At 41.5% G+C, this 23,520-nt stretch overlaps 1 protein-coding gene across 1 annotated transcript in view; it reads right to left on the reverse strand.

Annotated features, from left to right (window-relative positions):
* The window catches only part of LOC124788868 (membrane-bound alkaline phosphatase-like), a 186,041-nt gene extending 163,324 nt beyond the window's left edge, over positions 1-22,717 (reverse strand). Inside the window, exons 1-2 of the mRNA XM_047256151.1 lie at positions 22,475-22,717; positions 983-1,156 (exon numbers count right to left, since the gene is read on the reverse strand). Of these exons, the coding sequence (XP_047112107.1) occupies positions 983-1,156; positions 22,475-22,717 (417 nt within the window). The remainder of the gene's footprint in view (positions 1-982; positions 1,157-22,474) is intronic.
* Between the last annotated feature and the right edge of the window lie 803 nt (positions 22,718-23,520).

Raw genomic sequence — 23,520 nt, forward strand, 5'->3', positions numbered from 1 at the left:
AGCATCCTTTTCCTTGTACAATCACTTATACAATCAATATTGAATCACCACATATAACTAACTTTTTGTATTTCCTATAAAGTGAACCAAGAACCTCCTCTAGCTTTAGCAAAAATGTTGTGAAATCGGCGTCTGGGGATCTATAAATAACAACAGTAAGAAGTTTAGCTCCACTAAATTTAACCACACCTGCACAATATTCAAACACCTTTTCAGTGCAGTACTTTGAAACACCAATTGACTCAAATGGAATACCGTGTTTCACATACATGGCTACTCCCCCACACCGCAAAGAGCTCCTAGAAAAGCTGCCAGCCAACCTGTATTCTGGTAAAGGAAGCCTCTGAATTATCTCCTTAGTTAAGAAGTGTTCAGATGTACCAATAATTTCAGAGTCAACATCTATCCGAAGGAGCATTGCATTTTGTTTGTGAACATCACAGGCACTGCTGTATGGTATTTACCCACCGACACTGAACAAGAGACTTTCAATTCAAGCCTCTCCACTGCACGGGAATATACATAATTGATGTATGAGTACGGGTTATAGACGCGTGGGTGATCACGTATTCAAGTTTGAATGTGGCCATGAATCGTGCATGTATAACCAAATGGTAAGGCAACCGCTCGCGATAAGCAGGAAACCCTGGTTCTAATACCGGTCCAGCACAAATGTTTGAGATTAGAAGGGTTTATTGGTCCCAGATGGAACGCCCTATACACCAGAGTGCTTAGTACAGGAAGCCTTGTGGCAGCGCGGCGCATGAAGACACACGTCTGTTAGGGTCGTTGTATCTCAACGCTGCAACTCAGTTCAAGGTCTAAAGGTTTTCATCAGCAGTGTTCGGATGACAGTCTACAGTCAAACATACGTGGTCTTGCTTTATCGCGTAGTGAATGACATCTGCAGGAAAGCAGTTGTAAAAGTTTTGAGCTACCGTAGCACAACGTGGCGAGTCGTCAGAGACGCATGGCGTGTTACCTGCGCCCACCGCAGCAGCGAGGAGAGGTGCAGCGTCGCGTTGCCCTGCGCCCTGCAGTCGCCGCGGCGCACAGACGGCGCCATCGCCAGCGTGCCGGCGCGGCTCTTCACCCCACACAGCAGCGCGGTGGCGCTGCACGCGCGCTCCGCCACCTGGGAGTCCACGCAGTACGTCTGCAGCAGGACACACAGGTGCAGCACTAGATTCTGTACCGTAACTGTTTGGTGTTATGTATGCTTGACATCACTGAAGTATGGGGTCGATCTAGAGTAATACCAAATACAGACATAAAATCATCAACAGTCCACGGTTTGCCGTGATCAAGCAATTTCTCATCAAAACAATGACAAACCGTGGGCACCTCATGTTTGCTACAATTCCTGATTTGAAAATTTAAAAGGGTTGGTAAACTCAACGTTGAACGAGCCACCCATAGGGTTTGGAGGGAACAGACCGGCTGAAATAGCAGTAATATACATATGCAGCTTTACTGTGTGATTAAATGATGATGTCGTCCTCTTGGGTAAAATATTCCGGAGGTAAAATAGTCCCCCATTCGGATCTCCGGGCGAGGACTACGAAGTAGGACGTCGTTATCAGGATAAAGAAAACTGGCGTTCTACGGATCGGAGCATGGAATGTCAGATACCTTAATCGAGGAGGCAGGTTAGAAAATTTAAAAAGGGAAATTTATTGGTTAAAGTTAGATATAGTGGGAATTAGTGAAGTTCGGTGGCAGGAGGAACAAGACTTTTGGTCAGGTGAATACAGGGTTATAAATACAAAATCAAATAGGGGTAATGCAGGAGTAGGTTTAATAATGATTAAAAAATTCGGAGTGAAGGTAAGCTACTGCAAACAGCATAGTGAACGCATTATTGTGGCCAAGATAGACAGGAAGCCAATGCCTATTACAGTAGTAAAAGTTTATATGCCAACTAGCTCTCCACATAATGAAGAAATTGATGAAATATATGATGAGATAAAAGAAATTATTCAGGTAGTGAAGGGAGACGAAAATTTAAAAGTCATGGGTGACTGGAATTAGAGAATAGGAAAAGGGAGAGAAGGAAACGTAGTAGGTGAATATGGATTGCGGGTAAGAAATGAAAGAGGAAGACGTCTGGTAGAATTTAGCACAGACCATAACTTAATCATAAAAGAAGATTGTATACATGGAAGAATCCTGGAGATACTAGAAAGTATCAGATAGATTATATAATAGTAAGGCAGAGATTTAGGAACCCGGTTTTAAATTGTAAGACATTTCCAGGGGCAGATGTGGACTCTGACCACAATCTATTGGTTATGAACAGTAGATAAAAACTGAAGAATCTGCAAAAAGGTAGGAATTTAAGGAGATGGGACCTGGATGAACTGCCTAAACCAGAGGTTGTACAGAGTTGACAGGAATGGGGGAAAGAAGTACAGTAGAAGAACAATGGGTAGCTCTGAGGGATGAAGTAGTGAAGGCAGCGGAGGATCAAGTAGGTAAAAAGACGAGGACTAGTAGAAATCCTTGATAACAGAAGAAATATTGAATTTAATTGATGAAAGGAGAAAATATAAAAATGCAGTAAATGAAGTAAAGGAATACAAATGTCTCAAAATGAGATCGATAGGAAGTGCAAAATGGCTAAGCAGGGAAGGCTAGAGGACAAATGTAAGGATGTAGGGGCTTATCTCACTAGGGGTAAGATAGATACTGCCTACAGGAAAATTAAAGAGACCTTTGGAGGAAAGAGAGCCACTTGTATGAATATCAAGAGCTCAGATGGAAACCCAGTTCTAAGCAAAGAAGGGAAAGCAGAAAGATGGAAGGAGTATATAGAGGGTCTATACAAGGACGATGTACTGGAGGACAATATTATGGAAAAGGAAGAGGATGTAGATGAAGATGGAATGGGAGATACGATACTGCGTGAAGAGTTTGACAGAGCACAGAAAGACCTGAGTGGAAACAAGGCCCCGGGAGTAGACAACATTCCATTAGAACTACTGACGGCCTTGGGAGAGCCAGTCCTGACAAAACTCTACCATTTGGTGAGCAAGATGTATGAGACAGGCGAAATACCCACAGACTTCGAGAAGAATATAATAATTCCAATCGGAAAGAAAGCAGGTGTTGACACGTGTGAAAATTACCGAACTAACAGTTTAATAAGTCACAGCTGCAAAATACTAACGCGAATTCTTTACAGACGAATGGAAAACCTGGTAGAGGCCGACCTCGGGGAAGACCGGTTTGGATTATGTAGTAATATTGGAACACGTGAGGAAATACTGACCTTACAACTTATCTTAGAAGAAAGATTAAGAAAAGGCAAACCTATGTTTCTAACATTTGTAGACTTAGAGAAAGCTTTTGACAATGTTGACTAGAATATTCTCTTTCAAATTCTAAAGGTGGTAGGGTAAAATACTGGGAGCAAACGGCTATTTACAATTTGTACAGAAACCAGATGGCAGTTATAGGTGTCTAGGGGCATGAAAGGGATGTAGTGGTTGGGAAGGGAGTGAGACAGGGTTGTAGCCTATCCCCGATGTTATTCAATCTGTATATTGAGCAAGCAGTAAAGGAAACAAAAAGTAAATTCGGCATAGGTATTAAAATCCATGGACAAGAAATAAAAACTTTGAGGTTCGCCGATGACATTGTAATTCTGTCAGAGACAGCAAAGGACTTGGAAGAGCAGCTGAACGCAATGGACGGTGTCTTGAAGGGAGGATAAAGATGAACATAAACAAAAGCAAAACGAGGGTAATGGAATGTAGTCGAATTAAGTCGGGTGATGCTGAGGGAATTAGATTAGGAAATGAGACACTTAAAGTAGTAAAGGAGTTTTGCTATTTGGGGAGCAAAATAACTGATGATGATCAAAGTTGAGAAGATATAAAATTTTGACTGGCAATGGCATGGTAAGCGTTTCTGAAGAAGAGAAATTTGTTAAAATCGAGTATAGATATAAGCGTGAGGAAGTCGTTTCTGAAAGTATTTGTATGGAGTATAACTATGTATGGAAGTGAAACATGGAAGATAAATAGTAAGGACAAGAAGAGAATACAAGCTTTCGAAATGTGGTGCTACAGAAGAATACTGAAGATTAGATGGGTAGATCACATAACTAATAAGGAGGTATTGAATAGAATTGGGGAGAAGAGGAGTTTGTGGCACAACTTGACAAGAAAAAGGGACTGGTTGGTAGGACATGTTCTGAGGCATCAAGGGATCACAAATTTAGCATTGGAGGGCAGTGTGGAGGATAAAAATCGTAGAGGGAGACCAAGAGATGAATACACTAAGCAGATTCAGAAGGATGTAGGTTGCAATTAGTACTTGGAGATGAAGAAGTTTGGACGGGATAGAGTAGCATGGAGAGCTGCATCAAACCAGTCTCAGGACTGAAGACCACAACAACAACAACAACCTGCTATCCACTCACTTATATTGAGGAAGATGAAGTTGAACGTGAGATACCCCGACATCGGGTCAGCTATCTGCCCAGTGCCACATGTGGATCACCTTCCTGTGCCGAATCTAGCAAGGGATAGTCTGGAGTCAGATGTCGGTGAAGAAAAATCAGAGGAAAAATTGCTTCTAGAAACCTTTGCTTCAACATCACAGGATCGTGATTTTGTAGTTGAATCAATAAGTGATCCACAGTGAGAGTGATCTGAGTGACCTAGACATACCAAAAGCAAAACTGAGCTTCTAGGTTCTAGGCTGAAACTATGAATCTTCTACAACTACATGCTAGTATGTCAATGTGCAAAGCACAGTAGTAAGGTCTATTCGATGTTTTAAAAAGAGGAATGATTTAAATGCCTGCTGTGACATGAATGGTTTGATGACAGCTTTGAATGTGGTGCAGCGACCGGAGAACTTGGGGCTGTTCATAGCCAAATTAAAGCTTAGTTTAAAGGCTGCGTTGCTACTCTACATAATGGGGGTTGTATGCCGTCATTTCCTGTTGGCTATTCTATCCACATCAAGGCAACATATACCAACCTGAAGTTACTTCTGGAAGAAATTAAGTAGAACATTTAATATGTCTCAAGGTGATTGCAGTATTTTTGGATATGCAGTAGGGCTGTGCACACAGAATACTGCCGATTCCTATAGAAGAAAACACTGGTCTCCAAGGGAAACTCTGCGATCCAGTTAAAGAGAATGTCCAGCACAGATCGCCGATAGATCGACATTAAACTGTACTGCCACCAAAAGACACATCGAACACGGCCTCGTGAAGAGCTCTGTAAAAGGAATGGACAAGGATGGATGCGCTTTCAGGTAACAGAGAAACAAGTTTTCACAGCTGAGATGAAACTGAAGGAATAAATCTGTAGTGGTTCCGAAATTCGAAAAATTCCTGCGGATCAGAACTTTGATGTAATCCTCCTGCAGAATGAAAAACTAACTTGGGTATACTTTAAAAGTATTGTGCATGATTATGTGTGAGAGCTGCAAATTATGATGAGCCGTTGAACAACTTGTTGGACAAGTACCATTGCCTAGGCTGCAACATATCACGAAAAATGCTCTTTCTACACTCACATTCACACCTTTTTCCGGAAACTGCGATGCAGTGAGTGCTAGGCATAGTGAACGGCTCCACCAAAATCAACTATGGAATGAAGGTATCAGAGTCGGTGGAATTATTTCATGCTTGCACACTACTGTTTGACTTTGCTTCGATACGTCCCAGAACAGGATTACAGTAGACAAGTAAACAGAAAGCGTCCTCGTATATATTCGTTTGCATTTTCGTCTACCTTTGTAATGAGGATTCAAGAATCGACAGGCCTGCTCCTGGGACTTCAAATGCTATTTACTGCTTCTCGGTAGATGTCCCGTTCATTATGGGGAGACGCAGAACACCATAGTGTATAGAGAATAGAAGTGTACTTTAGTCTCCTTTACACACGTAGCTATTCCCTGTAACGAACAGAGTATTGAGAATGAGGTTTCCGGAATAACTAATACAGGCCTTGGAAGTCATGAAGGTTGGAGTAACATTTCTTTTAAGCATTTATAATGCAGTACATTACTACAGACACTACAGTCAAGAAGATATTTGTAACACGAATGTTATTTTTTGTCTAGTTCCGATCGGTCGTGAAATTAAAACCAAAGAGAAAATCCGATGAGTCTTTGCACAGTCAGTTGCACAGTGTCTCTCGTATGCCTGTCGACTACGTCACATCGCATTCTTCAATTCTGAGTGCACTGTGAGCACATAAAGATGCCTAGAAACATAGTCTCCCACCAAGTGTGAAGCGCGTGCTTTCGTGCTGTTTCTTCATGATGAAGGGTTGCGCCTGATTTCCATGCTGCACTCGTAACGTAACCGTCATGATTGAGAACGAAGTGCGGCAATGTTGCAGGAAGTTCGAAGCAGGGCGTACAACCATTCATGATGCAGGCGGTCCGGGAAGAAAGCGAGGATTAACCGATGATCATGTTCAGCGAGTGGATGAGGCGATTCGAGAACATAGTTTATGAAGGACAGTTGAGAACAAGCGAAGTGGAAAACTGTCAACTAGCACTGCATGACAATGCTCGGCCGCACACTATAGCTGCAACGAAGACGCTTCTGCAGCGTTTTTGATTGGTGGTATCTGGGGACCTATCATACAGCCAGAACTTGCCTCCCTCTGATTTTCATGGTTTTGCTCTCTCGCGGGCTATGTGGCAGGGTTTTGGCACAGACACTGAGAAGCAGACCAGCGCAGAAAACTGGGGGAAAACACAGGCGGCTCCCTTCTACGAAGTGGGTATTGGAAAGTTGATATCACGCTACGATAAATATCTAAGTCGGAGTGGCGACTATGTGGAGGAGTAACTTGGTGATGTAGGTAAATGTCACAAATATGTAAGGTTTGTATATTACTTTTGGTTTTTGATGGGAGTCTCTTTTTATTCGACGAGTCACACTTAATGTTTGTACAATGGATACTTTTTCAGAAAGAAATCTTTAAGAATCGATATGTGATGCCACAGAGGTTCTGAGTATAATCAATATGGTCTTTGGTTGTCAGTAGCATTGTCTTTGGTTCTGTAGGATTCGAGAGTATCTAGTGGAAGAATGCGGGTTGGTCACGGTGCTGAGTGGTCTGCGAATGACTAGTAGCATACAGAGATGCAAATGTAGAAGTCGTTGATTTTAGGAAATATGGTTGTGTAGAGACTAATTTTAGAAATGTGAAGATATTCAGGTACCGTTGTCTCTAAATGGCCTGATGGCACGTAAATTGTGAAGAGGCGGCCGCTGTGGTCGAGCGGTTCTAGGCGCTTCAGTCTGGAACCACGTGGCTGCTACAGTCGCAGGTTCGAATCCTGCCTCGGGCATGGATGTGTGTGAGTCCTTAGGTTAGTTAGGTTTAAGTAATTCTAAGTCTAAGGGACTGATGACCTCAGATGTTAAGTCCCATAGTGCTTAGAGCCATTACAACCATTTTGTGAAGAGTTTCTGAAAGCCATATTTCCAGTATTATTTCACTTTTTTTATTTGGGTCGGTTGGTTAGATTGTCGAGATGAGATTATACAAAACTATCTGCTCAAAAGGCTTGGACTCAGACTTATAGCTTCAACACTCATTTAGTATATCATTATGAAGGTACATGGCAAACTTTTATTTTTATAAGGAGTTCGTAGTGTATAGTATATAAGAAGTTTATCATTGTTTTATAAGAAGTGAATCACAGAAGTGAATTTTGTTAGAGTAGACTGTGGATAAAAACGATCTCCATAATACAGTTTTTAAATTCTAGTCTCTTCTATGTCATTCGGTAAGTTTACATTCTTTCACTGTCCCCCTATACAGTTTTATTTTTGTAATCGTGTGTCACCCCATTGCACTTAGCGGAAAACAATTACTCAAACTTAAGGTATAACGTGTTTAGCATAGTTTCTTTTCCTTGCATTGCACTTGGGGGAAGTTTTCTTTAGCTTTTTTGCTATTGCGCTGCACTTTAACATTCAACACTTTCGAGCAGTACCAATTTTCCGTTGCCATGGGTAATTTATTACGGCATATTGATAATTTTTACTTTTTGGACAGTCTGACTACAACTGAATGAAACACAATTTTCATGCCAAACGCGTTTCGCCTTTATTGTCTGCAAGGCCTCTTCTTTGGCGTGGAATATATACATATTTTCACTATTTATTCACTTTTTGCGGCAGTGTACCTATAGGTTATAAACTGTTCTGGTGGCTGGTTTTTGCTATGATACAGTAATATTTTAAATTTTACTTAAAGGTTCAGTGGCAGATTTTCTACGTATAATGTTTCTGTTTCATCTTTGGTGCCTTTCCTCTTCTTGTAATTGCCATTTGGGCTTTTTCCACTTCAAAAGTTACTCTCTAAAGTTGGTAACAACATTAGATCTGTGGCAAGAACTTCCGACAGTCGGCAACACAAGCCAAAACACTGCATCAAAACCAGTGTTAAGATCCTAGTGCTGTAAAATGTTGAAAAAAAAAAAAAAACCAAATGGGAAGGGCACCAAAAATGGTCCAGAAACATAATATGTAGAAAATCGTCCACGCAACCTTAAAGTAGAATTTGAAATATTACTACATCATAGGAAAAACCAGCCACCCGAACAGTTTATAACGTATAGATACATTGCCCTAAAATGTGAACAAAATAGAGAAAATATGAACATATTCCACGCCTCTGAAGATGCCTTGCAGAGAATAAAGACGAAACGCGTATGACACAAAAATTGTGTTTTATTCAGTTGTAGTCAGATTGTCCAAAAAGTAAAAATTATCATTAAACCGTAATATTACACGCAATTGAGGAAGACAGGACTACAAAAGTTGAAGAGGTTGCGGAGTTTGTTAGCGCTAGGTCAACATCGCTGTTAGGATACAATAAGATTAAAACTTTCAAGCATTGCGTTTCAAAATTATCATCATTGTCAATTTAGTTTACCTAAGGTTCAGATCTCATTTCTTTTGTCAGATATTCTTAATGTTACAGTGCAGTGTTACATGTTCCAGGGTGTCATTCAACATTCTGAATTTTATTTGATCAGTTTCGTCTCGTAAATTTGCAAGGCATTTTAGCATAAGCATTTAGGTCATTTATTCTTCAAAGCTCAGTTCGTATTTTTATGTAGATTTTTAACTCTGTTAGATCTGCATGTCAGTATTGCAAAATATGTTCTGTGACGTCACGCATTGTAGCACCGATCACTGTTCTGCACAATAAAAAATACCTTAGTATGGAGTTTTAAGTTTTCTAATTATATTTAGTAAAAGTTAACATCACAGACATGTCAACTGAAACTAATTGACTATCTAATCAAAGTACAGGACAACTGATTGCTAGTGGAAATTTAGGCTCTGAGGAAGAATCAGTGGGAAATGAGACACCTCAGCTTAACATCATTTCGCAACAACGTCAGGCAACAACGGTAGATTCCGGTTTTGTGTCAGCATCTTTTGTCTGAATTGTACCCGTAGCACGCTCTGTTGGCATTGCTGTGGAAACTGGCAACGTCATCATTGTTGAGTATTTGCTAACGATGGGGAAGGATATGAACAAAAATGTTACTCAGATTAAAAGGTCTCAGAAAGAGATAGAAAGAAAATATTAGGTCACAGAGAGAGAAGAAAAGGACAATGGAAAGGATGAACTCACATATTAAGGAAGAAAATAAAAGGACACACGAAGCGATAAAATCACAGATACAGAAGTTATCGATTCAAATTAAGCAAGAAATTCATCATCACGTGATGGCAATAATAAATATCACTGAGACTAAGCTTCGTAAAACTGTGACAGAACAGCGCCAACAGAAGAAAACACGTTTAGTAAGAGATACAAAATTATATGAGATTATTTCAAATGTTGTAACAAATCTACGTCATCAGAAAATACAGTTGTTCGCCTAGATAAGCAGTGTAGTGCCGACGAATGTGATCACTCAAGTAAAAGAAAAGAATAACCAAGTCAGCCTCTTTATTCACGAAATAGGTGAATAGAATGAAGCATTGACACCTCAATCGGAAACAGAGAAAGAACAGCTACATACTATTCCTGAGATAGTTATTTAACTTACTGCACAAGTGACAAATTTACCGACCAATGCAGATAGGGTTTCTGATGATACGTTTTTCGTTCATTTTTCGGGAACAGAATAATGCGAAGCTTTGAAACGAATTTCAGTTGGTAAAATGAAAATCCACCAACAACAGCAATTGGAAGTAAATGCGATAGGTGATCACGTCATAGAAATCGAAAGAAAACTTAATCGAGGTGGTGGCGATAGTGATTTTGGGCATTCTCATTAGATGAGCATGAAAACGTGTGGGGTTTAGATGAACATTCTTGGGAGCTAGCTTGCTTTCACAGACAAAATTTTGGACAATTGATACAGTGCAATAAAGAACATTGGAGTACAGAGAAGAGTGACAGTTCTGATTTCTAGTGTTCCAAAATTTTGAAAATGAAATCCACCTCTAGGCTTGGCTACATCTATCTGAATTTTCGTTACCACTTAAATGACCATTTAGTCACGAGTCAGAATCAATGTGCGGATACCTAGAAAATAAATCAGCTTTAAGGGTGCGTTCCATAGCAAAGGAATGCCAAAGTTATGAAGAATCTTACCACGCATTGCTGTCTGCACATAGGTCACCGGATGCGGAAGATCGCGTAAAATACGGTGTCACTATGCCAAAAATCAGAACTGTCAAGTCACGCAAGTTATTTGAAGACGTGGCGTGAAGTAACCCATATTTGTCAAATCCTGAACTCATACATATTTCTTGACAAAACTACCAATACACTTAAGACACATTACACTTAAAAAGACGGATGCAAAGACGATCTGGAAATATTTCAAGGTTTACTGCAGGAAGTAGAGCCAGATAATTACGGGCGCCTGGCAAGAAAAAGTCACGACAACTACAAACGAAATGATGACACACAAAATCATTTCTCATTGAACTAACGCGGAATCAATTGACATCTACATAGAAATTCTGATGACTAGAATAGCTTCGGGCATGGAAATAGACGCCAAACATACAATAGACTTATTGGCATGCTAGAAACAATTTTCATAACAGAAGTAGCTTCCATGGCAGGGACAGAGAATGTAGTCCATCTCACAATATAAATTACTGAAAGGAAAGTGGGTTTAGCCACAACAACCAAAGCAACTACAGACAAGATGAGGGTCCAAATTTGTATTACACTGATAGAGTGAGTCCACAGAGACAAGTTGAGGTGACTGACGTTTGGCCGTCTAACTCAAACAGTAATCCACATCACGAGCATTCAACACATCAATGAGTTGCAGTACTAACGGTAAAGAATATGCCGTTGTTAATTTTTAGAAGACATTAGAGACGCTTTACTAGAAGACGATGATTGTAATCAAAATTCTGTTGTCCAACCTGTTATCACGATTTATCTTGCTGTTTTGGATGTAGGTAGTCCTGCGTAGGTATTTAGTAATGCTGCATTTAGCAAATGTGAAAATGTAACTGACTGTATGAAAAAGTAACTGTCTATTCAACCACATTATTACAGAAGATAAGAGTGGAAGGTGCGATTTCAGAAAAGGGTGTAGATGTGAAACAACAGACCTGCTTAGATTTTGAGTGTCATGGCTATACTTTTTTATCAATTTTCTGGTTGTACCTCTTCTGACCACAGAGATAATTTTAGGTTTAGAATTCCTGAATCAACATAAAGATGTTTTGAAATTTAATGATGATGAAGTAGGATTAGAGACTGAAGGAAAGTAGGAGTGTTTTAAGTTTGAGTACTGGATCTCTAGACAGGAAGAAAATGTAAACTGTTTATAATTAATTACTATTAAAAACAGTCTTAACCACAATTTATTTAACAAGGTGACTGTTTCTAATAGTAATTATTTATAAGACATTGATCACTGCTGTTCCCATAATGCATTCAAAAGTAAACTGTTTATGTTTTCTAATGATACAGACATTACATTTTCCACACGAATTTTTTTTTCATAATGATTTAAGTCATTAACTTACCTTTTGCAATGACGCAGAGCATGTTATTGACATTCAGAGGGTGATAAGGGAGAAAATAGATAGAGCTGACAATTGTCATCTTACCTTTTGCAATGACGCAGAGCATGTTATTGACATTCAGAGGGTGATAAGGGAGAAAATAGATAGAGCCGACAATTGTTCTGAGACTCATAATTCCCACATTTTGCAATTAAATTCTCTTGTTTTCACTCATCGACCAGGCACTTTTAAAGATTTTCGGTACAAATTTCGAGTCAAGGAACGTAATAAAATTAGTGTCCCGCCATAAGTCATTCATGTACGCTACAGAGAATAAGTCAAGGCAGAAAATATTGAATCAAGGAACTACTGAACCCTCAGTTAGTATGTACAATAGTCTTCCTCATATTCTAAATAAGAAACGTGGATCTTTCAGACTTGTGCATGGCTCAAGACAGATTAATAGTGTCATCTTGCTTGTGACTGACAGAACACAAACTTGAACGAACTTTTCAAAAATTTATTTGACATAAAGCTACTATCTTCTGTTGACTTACGAGCAAGTTCTTGGCAAACTGCATTCAAAGTGTTGAAAGTAATACCGCATTTCCGTGCTTTGGAGTATGTTACCAGTTTTGTAGATTGCTTCTTGGCCTTAATATTTCTTAGTCGCTTTCATTCGTGGTTTAAACAACCATCCTTCCTGACTACTTGGAAGAACATATTATTCCCATGGTGGTGACGTACTTGATTGGAACACAGAGCTATCTTAAAGTGTCTATTGCAAATTTTTGTACATTTTGGTGTTACAGTCAAGCTTGTGAAACCAGAGTGTTGCAGATCGAGAGTTAAATTTGTTGGACACAATAATTCATCAAGAGGTATCGAACTAGATCCACAGAAGTTATAAGTCATTAGTATGATTCCTGTTTCCACTGCTAAACGTCATGTACGGTACCTCAGATTTAAGCTTAATAAGTTTCTGTCGTCGTTTTTTAAGTCTGAAGATTCTTTCCAGTTCTAGATTATGTGAACGTATTGGGAAAACAATGTATGGCAGGCGGATGAACAAACTCAAACGGCACCTGCGTTACTTCATCCAGACCTATCTTGTGATTTTTGTTTGTCAACAGATTCTTCAAAGAATGATCTTGGCACTCATTTATTTCAAAACTGTACAAAAAAGTACAGCTTTTGCTGGTCATGTCTTAACAAAAGCGGAGCGACATTATTCCTCCATTGATTTAGTGACTATGGCTATTGTATGGGTATTTTCTAATATTTGTTTATTTTTTTATATAGAAAGCACACTAAGGTCTACATGGATCAAGTGCTCTTCAGTTTTTGATGTCATCTAAATAAATACACGATAGTTTAAGATGTTGGGCTCTGTACTTACAGGAATTTCACTTCTGTGTTGTTTACATTCCTTGTTCTCAGAACTTCATTGCTGATACCTTGTCTCGCGCTCCATTGGTTTTGGTTAAAAGTAGTGGGGAAGAGAGTCGAGAGAACAACTGCACCTTGTTGTATATTCGAAAAATAGCATTTGAGAATTTTATTTCTTCCTCTCTCCATGACACTGCTAAAGAACAAGACAGAGAACCGATCGAAACAGATATGGAAGAGTTATGGAAGAGATATGGCGTGACAAAGCAAACACTGCCTTAAGACAGTATTACTTGGTTTTAGTAACATTCTTTTCAAATTTTCTTTTGTAAATAGTTCTCTTTGGCTTACGTGCGTACCTGACGATCTTGTGAATAATTTCATCTAGTATACACATCTTAGTTACTGTTAGGCGGCCAATGGATTGTCACCTGTAGAGGGTAAATGAGATGTCAGGAAGGCGGTGGATTTGTTTAATTAACTTCTTTATCTGGCCATTGGCTGTAGCATATCGGGAAGAGCTTTGTAGAGGCATCCAGTTGCCTTTCATGAGAAATAGTAGTCCCGCACTGCTGACAGCGCAAAGGGCAGGGCCGAGCATGGCGTCCGTCGAATGCCACTGTCAGGAAAGTCTCAGACTATGGCGGTGATGACAGTGCAGCAGCACAGCTGACAATACCGCGGATGCAGTGGCGACTTCCCTCCAGCGAACGGACAGCTCTCTGCTCCGGCTGAGTCTCTCTGAAGAGTCAAAGCAAGCTGTCCTATCTTGTGGTCAAACAACAGACCCTGTACTGCAATCCAGGATGTCGCTCCAGGTCTCCCAGCCTCATGGTGTAGGCTGTGATTCTGAGATGAGAATATTTTAGAACACAAATGGCTAAGTACTCATATGCACGATACAATGTTCGTTTAGGGCTTAAGGCACGTACTCTGAACACTTCCTTGTTGGCACGTGAAGAAGGGCTTTCATCCTTCCGCTAGAGTATTGCAGCATCGGCTGTTGCTCTACTGTGCCCAGCCGGCTCTGGTTCACAATGCCTGTCGGCCATATTTTGCTTCTCAGTGCGTAACACCCTTACCACCTGTGGCTCTGTGGCAACTCACTTCCGCTCTTGTCTTCTTTTCGACAGAATACTGTCCATATGCTACACTACACTCATTTCGGTCCAAGCAAATATTTTCATCAACTCCGTGTGATTTGATATTTCAATAACATGGAGAAAACTGTATGTAATGTTTCAAACAGATACTAACATTCCAGAATGAGATTTTCACTCTGCAGCGGAGTGTGCGCTGATTTGAAACTTCCTGGCAGATTAAAACTGTGTGCCCGACCGAGACTCGAACTCGGGACCCTCGCCTTTCGCGGGCAAGTGCTCCACCAACTGAGCCACCGAAGCACGACTCACGCCCGGCACTCACAGCTTTACTTCTGCCAGTACCTCGTCTCCTACCTTCCAAACTTTACAGAAGCTCTCCTGCGAACCTTGCAGAACTAGAGGTACTGGCAGAAGTAAAGCTGTGAGTGCCGGGCGTGAGTCGTGCTTCGGTGGCTCAGTTGGTGGAGCACTTGCCCGCGAAAGGCAAGGGTCCCGAGTTCGAGTCTCAGTCGGGCACACAGTTTTAATCTGCCAGGAAGTTTCAGATACTAACATTGTAAAAACGTTGAACCACCAATTATCTCACACTGTGCTCCATTATTTCTGCTACCTTAAAATAGTTGGCTCCTGTGGATTTCCTAGGATCAATCGTTGGACCAAATAATAGATTTTTTGCGAATAAGATAGGTTTTTTTATAAGAAGTTAATCACATGAGTGAATTTTATAAGAAGTGAGGATGGATGAAACCGAGCTCCACAACACATTTTTAAGTGCTAGTCTCATCTGTATCATTACGTAACTTCAGTTTCTTTCACTATCCCCTTTTAAAGTTTTATTTTTGCAACTGTGTGTCATTGCAATGGCTTTAGAGGAAACATGAAGTATGATGAACTTAGCGCAATCGCTGTTCCTTGCATTGCACTTGGGCAATGTTTTCTTTAGCTAGTTTGCAGCTGCGCTGTATTTTCTTACACAGTACCTAGTTTCCGTTGCCACAAGGTAAGTTACGAGATTTGTCGGAGCAGGTTTAACATCACTGTTAGGACACAATAAGATTATTTACATTCAAGAATTACATTTCAAAATGATTGTAAACTCAAATTCAGATATCGTTTCTTGTGTCAGGATTTCCTACTCTTACAGTGCAATGTTACATGTTGGTGTGTGTGACATTCAATATTCGGAATTTTACTTGATCAGTTTCAGCACGTAAATTTGCGCGGCACTTTAACAGAAGTGTTTTGGTCATTTATTCTTTCAAAGTTCCGTCGTAATTTTACACAGAATTTTAACCCTGTGGGATCCGTGTGTCACTATTCCAAGACACGTACTGTGACGTCATGCACAGTAGCACTGTTCTTCGCATTGCACAATACAGAATTTCATAGGAGGGTTTGTTTGGTATGCCGTTTTCAGTTTTCTAAACATTCTTAGTAAATGGTAACTGGAATAGAGTTACGGAATTTCAGATGGATTAGCGACTCTTTTCGTCAGACAGTGTTTAGATAAGGGCACCACCTTGCATTGTCTAGTTGACAGAAAACAGTTACAGAATTTCAAATGGATTTGCGACTCATACAGTTACAGAAATTCAGATGTGTTTGCGACTCATTTCATCAAATAGTGTTAACATAAGGGCAGCAACTTGCATTGTTTAGTGCACAATACGATGTGTACAGAAACTATATGTACATTACACTATGTACACAAACGAGGTTAAGAATAGGGACAAAGCAAAACAAAAAAGCAATCACAAATAAAACTTTATTTTTGTCATTTTGACTGTAGTTTCTGTTTCACGTCCGATTGGACCTCAAAAGGAAATAGCTTTCGTAGTGAGTAGGTAAGTATTTAATAAACTTATTCCTTTTAAAGATGATATTAAATGTGATTTTCGACGTTTCCGCGTTTTGTGAGTTTAAAAAATTTATAAGCAAAATTGCTTTCGTGTATGGTAATGCACTGCAGTACTTTTTTGCACCAGCTGACTCATGCAAGGGAGGTGCGTCCCATCAGTATAAGCCAGGAGTTTGTAAATGTCAGTAGACCCAAGTAAGAGTCAGTGATGGCTTTTAGCAGTTCGGAACAACTCGGTACCAAGTCTAGCAGTAATATCTGACTGTCACGTCTTATCCCTAACGACCAAAGTAATGCACAATATCTGAAGCCATATTCTTCAACACAAACCCTAATAATACAGAGAAACTCAAGAAAAGCTGCGTACATCGCATTGGAAAAGCCTTCATAAACTTCGGACGTCTTAGACAGTACTCCCGTATCATTCACACTTGGATGTACTCTCTGTTAAATGCATACGTTTTTTTGAAGATCAAAATATACTCTGGGAAATTAAAATTGTAATGTCATGGAGACGGCGTGTAACAAACGTCAAGTTAGCGTGAATTGAACTACCCGTTTGGGCATCCAAAAGAGTAGAATTTCAGTCCAACTGCATACAGTAGCTAACGCCATCTACATTCTTTACTTAAGGAAAGGATGTGTAGTGAATTTCTCTGTCATTTATTGTTGTAGGTTTGTGAAAGGTTTGTATAAAGCCTCGCGTAAGAAGGAGCAACGTCTACCAGGTCATTTCGGAATCCAACAGCGGCAGGACCGTGGCCTCTCAAGAGCGTGGTTCATCGTTTCGTAGTTCTCCTGCTCGCGTTGATCGGGGTGTCACGACATCCATGAGTTCAGGACTGCCATATTTTCACTCTTAAGCTGTCCTGCAATATATTTCATAATGTTATACTCTAATAGCCTTGATGGATGTAGTCTTTCTTGGCGAAAGATACAGTGTCTCTTTCATTCCTCAAAAAAAAAAAAAAAAGGAAGGAGTAATGTAATAAAACTGTTAGCCCAGGAATGAGTCTCAGGCTCAGGTGGCCATCCCATTCACTCTGGGTAGTTCATGGAGATACCTGTAACAAAAAAAGGTTGTTCCGAGATTAAGAAAAATATTCTAAATCTTCCTCTTCTCTCCATCGAGAGCTCGCTTCCATGCACAGCTTATACCCCACTGTCACTTTTGAAGTTCCTGTTGCACATCTCTGTATCTACAGTATCTCTCACAAGATTTCGCCGACGAGCTAAGACTTACCATCAGTCGCATTTCAGAACCAGCCAAGTCATCCAAATCTGACATCAATAGAGCAGAGAGAGTGAGGCGCCATGCACCGTGGAAATATGAAGATCTTGTGGTACTTTCGGTGAACAAAGGAAATGTCACAGTTGTTCTTAATACCACTAAACATCACAGCAAAGTGACATCATTGTTGGAAGATAGCACGCACAAATCCCTAAAACGGGACCCAAAACCGTCATACGCCAGAAAAAACGGTGGAGCTTCTGAAGAATTCTTGTCTACAAGTGGATATAAAAAATCTAGGAGCAAGAGCTTCTAGAACTCCAAGGCTGTTTTGATTACGCTACTGGCCATTAAAATTGCTACACCACGAAGATGACGTGCTACAGACGCGAAATTTAACCGACAGGAAGAAGATGCTGTGATATGCAAATGATTAGCTTTTCAGAGCATTCATACAAGGTTGGCGCCGGTGGCGGCACCTACAACGTGCTGACATGAGGAAAGTTTCCAACCGATTTCTTATACCCAAACAGCAGTTGACCTGCGTTGCCTGGTGAAACATTGTTGTGATGCCTCATACGAGGAGGAGAAATTCGTGCCATCACGTTTCCCACTTTGATAAAGGTCGGATTGTAGCCTATCGCGATTGCGGTTTATCGTATCGCGACATTGCTGCCTGCGTTGGTCGAGATCCAAAGACTGTTAGCAGAATATGGAATCGATGGCTTCAGGAGGGTAATACGGAACGCCGTGTTGGATCCCAACGGCCTCGTTTCACTAACAGTCGAGATGACAGGCATCTTACCCGCATGGCTGTAAAGGCTCGTGCTGCCACGTCTCGATCCCTGAGTCAACAGGTGGGGACGTTTGCAAGACAACAACCATCTGCACGAACAGTTCAACGACGTTTGCAGCAGCATGGACTATCAGCTCGGAGACCATGGCTGCGGCTACCTTTGACGCTGCATCACAGACAGGAGCGCCTGCGATGGTGTACTCAACGACGAACCTGGGTGCACGAATGGCAAAACGTCATTTTTTCGGATGAATCCAGGTTGTGTTTACAGCATCATGATGGTCGCATCCGTGTTTGGCGACTCGTGGTGAACGCACATTGGAAGCATGTATTCGTCATCGCCATACTGGCGTATCACCCGGCGTGATGGTATGGGGTGCCATTGGTTACACGTCTCGGTCGCCTCTTGTTCGCATTGACGGCACTTTGAACAGTGGACGTTACATTTCAGATGTGTTACGACTCGTGGCTCTAATCTTCATTCGATTCCGGCGGAAGCCTACATTTCAGCAGGGTAATGCACGGCCGCATGTTGCAGGTCCTTTCTGGATACAGAAAATGTTCGTCTGCTGCCCCGGCCAGCACATTCTCCAGATCTCTCACCAATTGAAAACGTCTGGTCAATGGTGGCCGAACAACTGGCTCGTCACAGTACGCCAGCCACTACTCTTGATGAACTGTGGTATCGAGTTGAAGCTGGATGGGCAGCTGTGCCTGTACACGCCATCCAAGCTCTGTTTGACTCAATGCCCACGCGTATCAAGGCCGTTATTACGGCCAGAGGTGGTTGTTCTGGGTACTGATTTCTCAGGATCTATGAAGCCAAATTGCGTGAAAATGTAATCAGATCTCAGTTATAGTATAACATATTTGTTCAACGAATTGTCGTTTATCATCTGCATTTCTACTTGGTTTAGCAATTTTAATGGCCAGTAGTGTACATCAGCTCCACAAAGAAAGGATTCCATTGTGGTCAATTGCTAGCGCTATTGGTTTTGCTAGCCAAATATTTTTCTAAGCTGATGAATCCGTTAGTTGGCCGCTGCGAACACCACCCCAAAAACACTGAGATTTTCACTAAGAAAATTAAACAGATTAGAGTTGATCCAAACGATATTTTAGTCAGCTGTATGTAGTGTCACTATTTACAAAAGTTCCTTTGAACGACACATTAAAACTATTGGCAGAGCATTTTCCTCCTGTAACGATGAAGTTGTTGCGCCATGGTATAACAACCACATACTCGTCGCACGGCGATAAATTTTATGAAATGGAAAAATTTGAGTAACGTGCACTAAATATGGCTCCCCTCGTGCATCATCGATTTATCGTTTTATGATCTGTCCACAAGGCATAGAAGCTCTTAAGCACTTCTTTGAAAATACGTACGGTGTATACCCAACCATATAGTTCACTGTCAAGTGATAGAAAAAAGGAAACCTACCGTTAATACTCCAGCACAGCGACCAACGTTGCGACTTCCCTTAATGTGGAATCAGGTAGAGTCACGCCATCAGTGGCGTACCCAGTGACAACACTGGACTTGCTAGTGGTATCATGCCTTCCTCTCAGATGAGTTCTGTATCTGTGTACTGCATTACTATGGACCTATCTCTGAGTAGAGGCACCGAGAAGAACAAACGTGACTCGATTGCGCGTATCACCATCATATGAGGCCACAACCCGGATTGTGGTGTAGGGTGCATTGTATACACAACGCAGTCCGCTCTGGCTCACATAGCTAGAAATATGGACGGCACACATCACAGCTATGGCAGTTTATGGCCTGTGTCTGTTTCCTATAATGTAGATATTCTTTCCACTAATTTTGAATAAGATAACAAAAGACTACTTGTTACCCTGACGTACCTCAATACAGTGGGTTTTCAGCTGTTATCATGGCCAACACTTTCTCCAACTCTCTCTCGCAGTGAATACACTTGATAAAGAGTTGCCAAGAGAGTGGAATGTCAGCAGTCGCCAGTCCCTGCGACTGATCAACTGATTTAGAGTTGAAGGAGTGTGGAAAGGCGTCCTCATATCATCAAGGCTCATTTCGGCTCGATCCCCAGCTGGGAGAATTCCGTAGTTACTGTCAGAGCCGATAACCCTGTGTGCTAAATTTAGCACCCTGTACATGCCCATATCACCTACATTTCAAATAATGTATTTTAGATATTGTTCTGTATGCGCACAATAAGTGAAATATCGCTACGTTGTATACTTCCTGGCATTGCAATTTTAGTTCCGAAGAGAGTACAGCAAAGTAAGTGGATGTTCATAAAATTTTGCAAGATCGTTTGCAAAACGATTTTGCAAAATTTTATGAACATCCACCTATTTCATTACAGTCTCTTGGGAATTAAAATTGCAACGCCAGAAAATATAGAAAATAGTGGCATTTTAATTATTGTGCGTACATTTCCTGTTTCAAATGATGATAACGATTACGTGACAAAATGACTCTTTCGAATCTTACTTCTCTGAAAATACGCCGCAGCTGACAATGACGACTGTACGCTACAAGTATATCGACGAGGACGTGTGAACAAAGATATTGTGGTCGTAACACTATTTTAATAAATGTTAACAGCACACGATGCCTAAACTCCAAGTCAGTCAACGGCGTCTGTGTGAGAATTCGGTAGCTGTGTCATTAGTAAGCGTAGGGTTTATTTAATTACTTTTAAGGACAATATTAAATACAATGCAGAGAATAACACTTGTAATTTGTAAAGAGACATCTAAGTTTGTAATATAACCAGTTGTGTCTTTGGTTGCCATCAGGAAGCCGTCAAAAGCTCCACGATAGGCCCAGTTGTTCTGTAACAATGTGATGAACAGTTTGCTGACAGCTCCACAGTCGCATTTTGGAGGTTGAGCCTTACCCCATCTATGAAGACAGCCCATGCTCCTGCTATGTCTGATATGTGTTCTGTTACACTTTGTCCATGTTCCGCATGATTCGTGAAAGCCAGGGGGTTCTTTATTATGCAGGCAAAGTTATGGCAATGTGGAGAACAAGCCTCTGTCCCGTCTCATTCCCTTGAGTCCGTTAAGCTGATCTGAGACGTGTGCAGTTCCATGGCTGTTTTCATGGAGGGTTTTCTTTATCAAAGCCGGTTTCATTGTAGGATATCCGCGTCTTGATAGATATAGAGTTACGGGTCTTCTTGCATGAGTTTAAGCTCACAGATGAGAGCCGCTTTTCGTCGAAGTCAGAGGGGGCAGAATGTGACTCAGTATAGACAGCCATTTCACGGATGTTCATCTTAGTGTACCACTTTTAATTCTCAGTGCACTGTTCAGCTGCGTCTCGAGAATTTATTTGCGTGCGCTATTGAGCCATACAGAAACACTACACTCATCAGTAGATTAGAGTAGCCCAAATTCTGACGTGTAGCAGACTTTCAGCAGTGGGGCCCCAGTTTGTTATGCACAGGTTATGCAGGATAATGCTCTTAGTTTGTGTCCTTGGAACGGTGTTTTCCAGATGGTTCTTGAAGGATAGAGTCCGGTCCAACATAACACCTACATATTTTGAGTTCTAACTGCGGTGAAATAGTCTGTCACCAAAACAGACACGGAGCTTTCTGTTCGCCGCTCTGTTGCACAAGTGAAAGCAAGCCATCTCCACCTTAGTAGGACTCTTGTTTCAGTCTGCACCTCCGAATGCATTTTGCCGTTGTTGCCACATCAGATGTTGAGATGGTTGCCGTTTCTTCAAAATTTCGATGTCTCACTGCCAGCATGCGGTCATCGGTATGTGAAAACTTATGAGACCTATTTCAGCCATAATATAACTACTCACATTAAACAAAATTGGGGCGAGACTAGTTCCCTGAGGTAGTCCACCGTTTAGCGTCTTTGAAGGGCTTATCTTGAGTATAATAATATTGTTTTCCTGCATGCAGTTATTTGTCTGAGTTTGTAGAGAAGATCGTGTTTACATCATAAACTGTTAAGAGAAATATAAATGCAGTTGACAGCAAGTGTGGGAAATTCGGAGTCACGATCTTATGCTGGCGATTTACGTGGAAGTCATCGTCAGTGCAGAGTAATGTTATGACGCGTACAGGTGCGTGCTGAACGCACAGCGACTGACCTTGGCGAGCCCGACGCTGGGCAGCGCGTCCAGGCAGAGTGCGGCGCCCTCTCCGGCGTCCCCCCGCCTCTGGCCGCTCAGCACGCGCGCCGCCGCCAGCCCACTGGCCGAAAGCCCGGTGCCCACCAGTAGCACGGCGTTGCGGGCGTAACCAAGAAGCTGCGGCCGGTCTATTGATGCCTGCAGCTGCCGCCGTGCCTGAGACCGCCAGTACGCCGGTTCTGTCAACACCGGGCGCTGCATTATCATCTACTCCATGACCGATAATTGCGTAGGAGGCAACACCTGCTAGTGTAAACACCTGTTTATCTGCGAGAATAGTGCAGCAAATACGTTAACAACAGATTACTTCGCCCATAAAGGATGGCATTATGAGGGCTGTGACTATTGATATGTTAAAATAAAATAGATTTCTGAGTCAGGCACATTGTAGGTGTTTTGTTTTAGACAAAAAATTGTAATTTTGGTGATATTTTGGATGTCACGGAGAAAATTAAAGCTGCCCATAGCATCTGAGTAACAATAGGCAGTCCGCCCCCGTTAGCTGAGTGGTCAGCGCGGGGGAATGCCACGCCAAGGGGCCTGGATTCGATTCCTGGCTGAAGCACGAAATTTTCTCCGCTCAGGGACTGGGTGTTGTGTTGTCCTCATCATCATTTCACCCCCATCTGCGACGCTCAATTCGCCCAATGTGGCGTCGAAGCGCTTGTTCTCGACGGCCGAACTTCCCCGAACGGGGAACCCCCGGCCCATAATGCCTTATGCTCATTTCATTTCAACAATGGGCAAATTCTCTAGTTGTGCTGCGAGAGACTTTCAGCTGCGAGGGACTTTCAGCAGAACATTGTGAATGGAGTGTAGTCTTGGTGAGAGAGAGAGAGAGAGAGAGAGAGGGGGGAGGGGGTGGGAAGAGTCGAGTTGTATCTTGTGATGGAGTAAGATGTGTTTAGGCCATTGCTGCGTGCCGAAATAAAATTTTCTTATATTGTTTTTCATTTATGGAGAGATATTTTGTAAACTCACTCAGAAGACTTCAAATGATACTG

The sequence above is a fragment of the Schistocerca piceifrons genome, chromosome 3 (assembly GCF_021461385.2).
Source record: "Schistocerca piceifrons isolate TAMUIC-IGC-003096 chromosome 3, iqSchPice1.1, whole genome shotgun sequence".
Lineage (NCBI taxonomy): Eukaryota > Metazoa > Arthropoda > Insecta > Orthoptera > Acrididae > Schistocerca > Schistocerca piceifrons.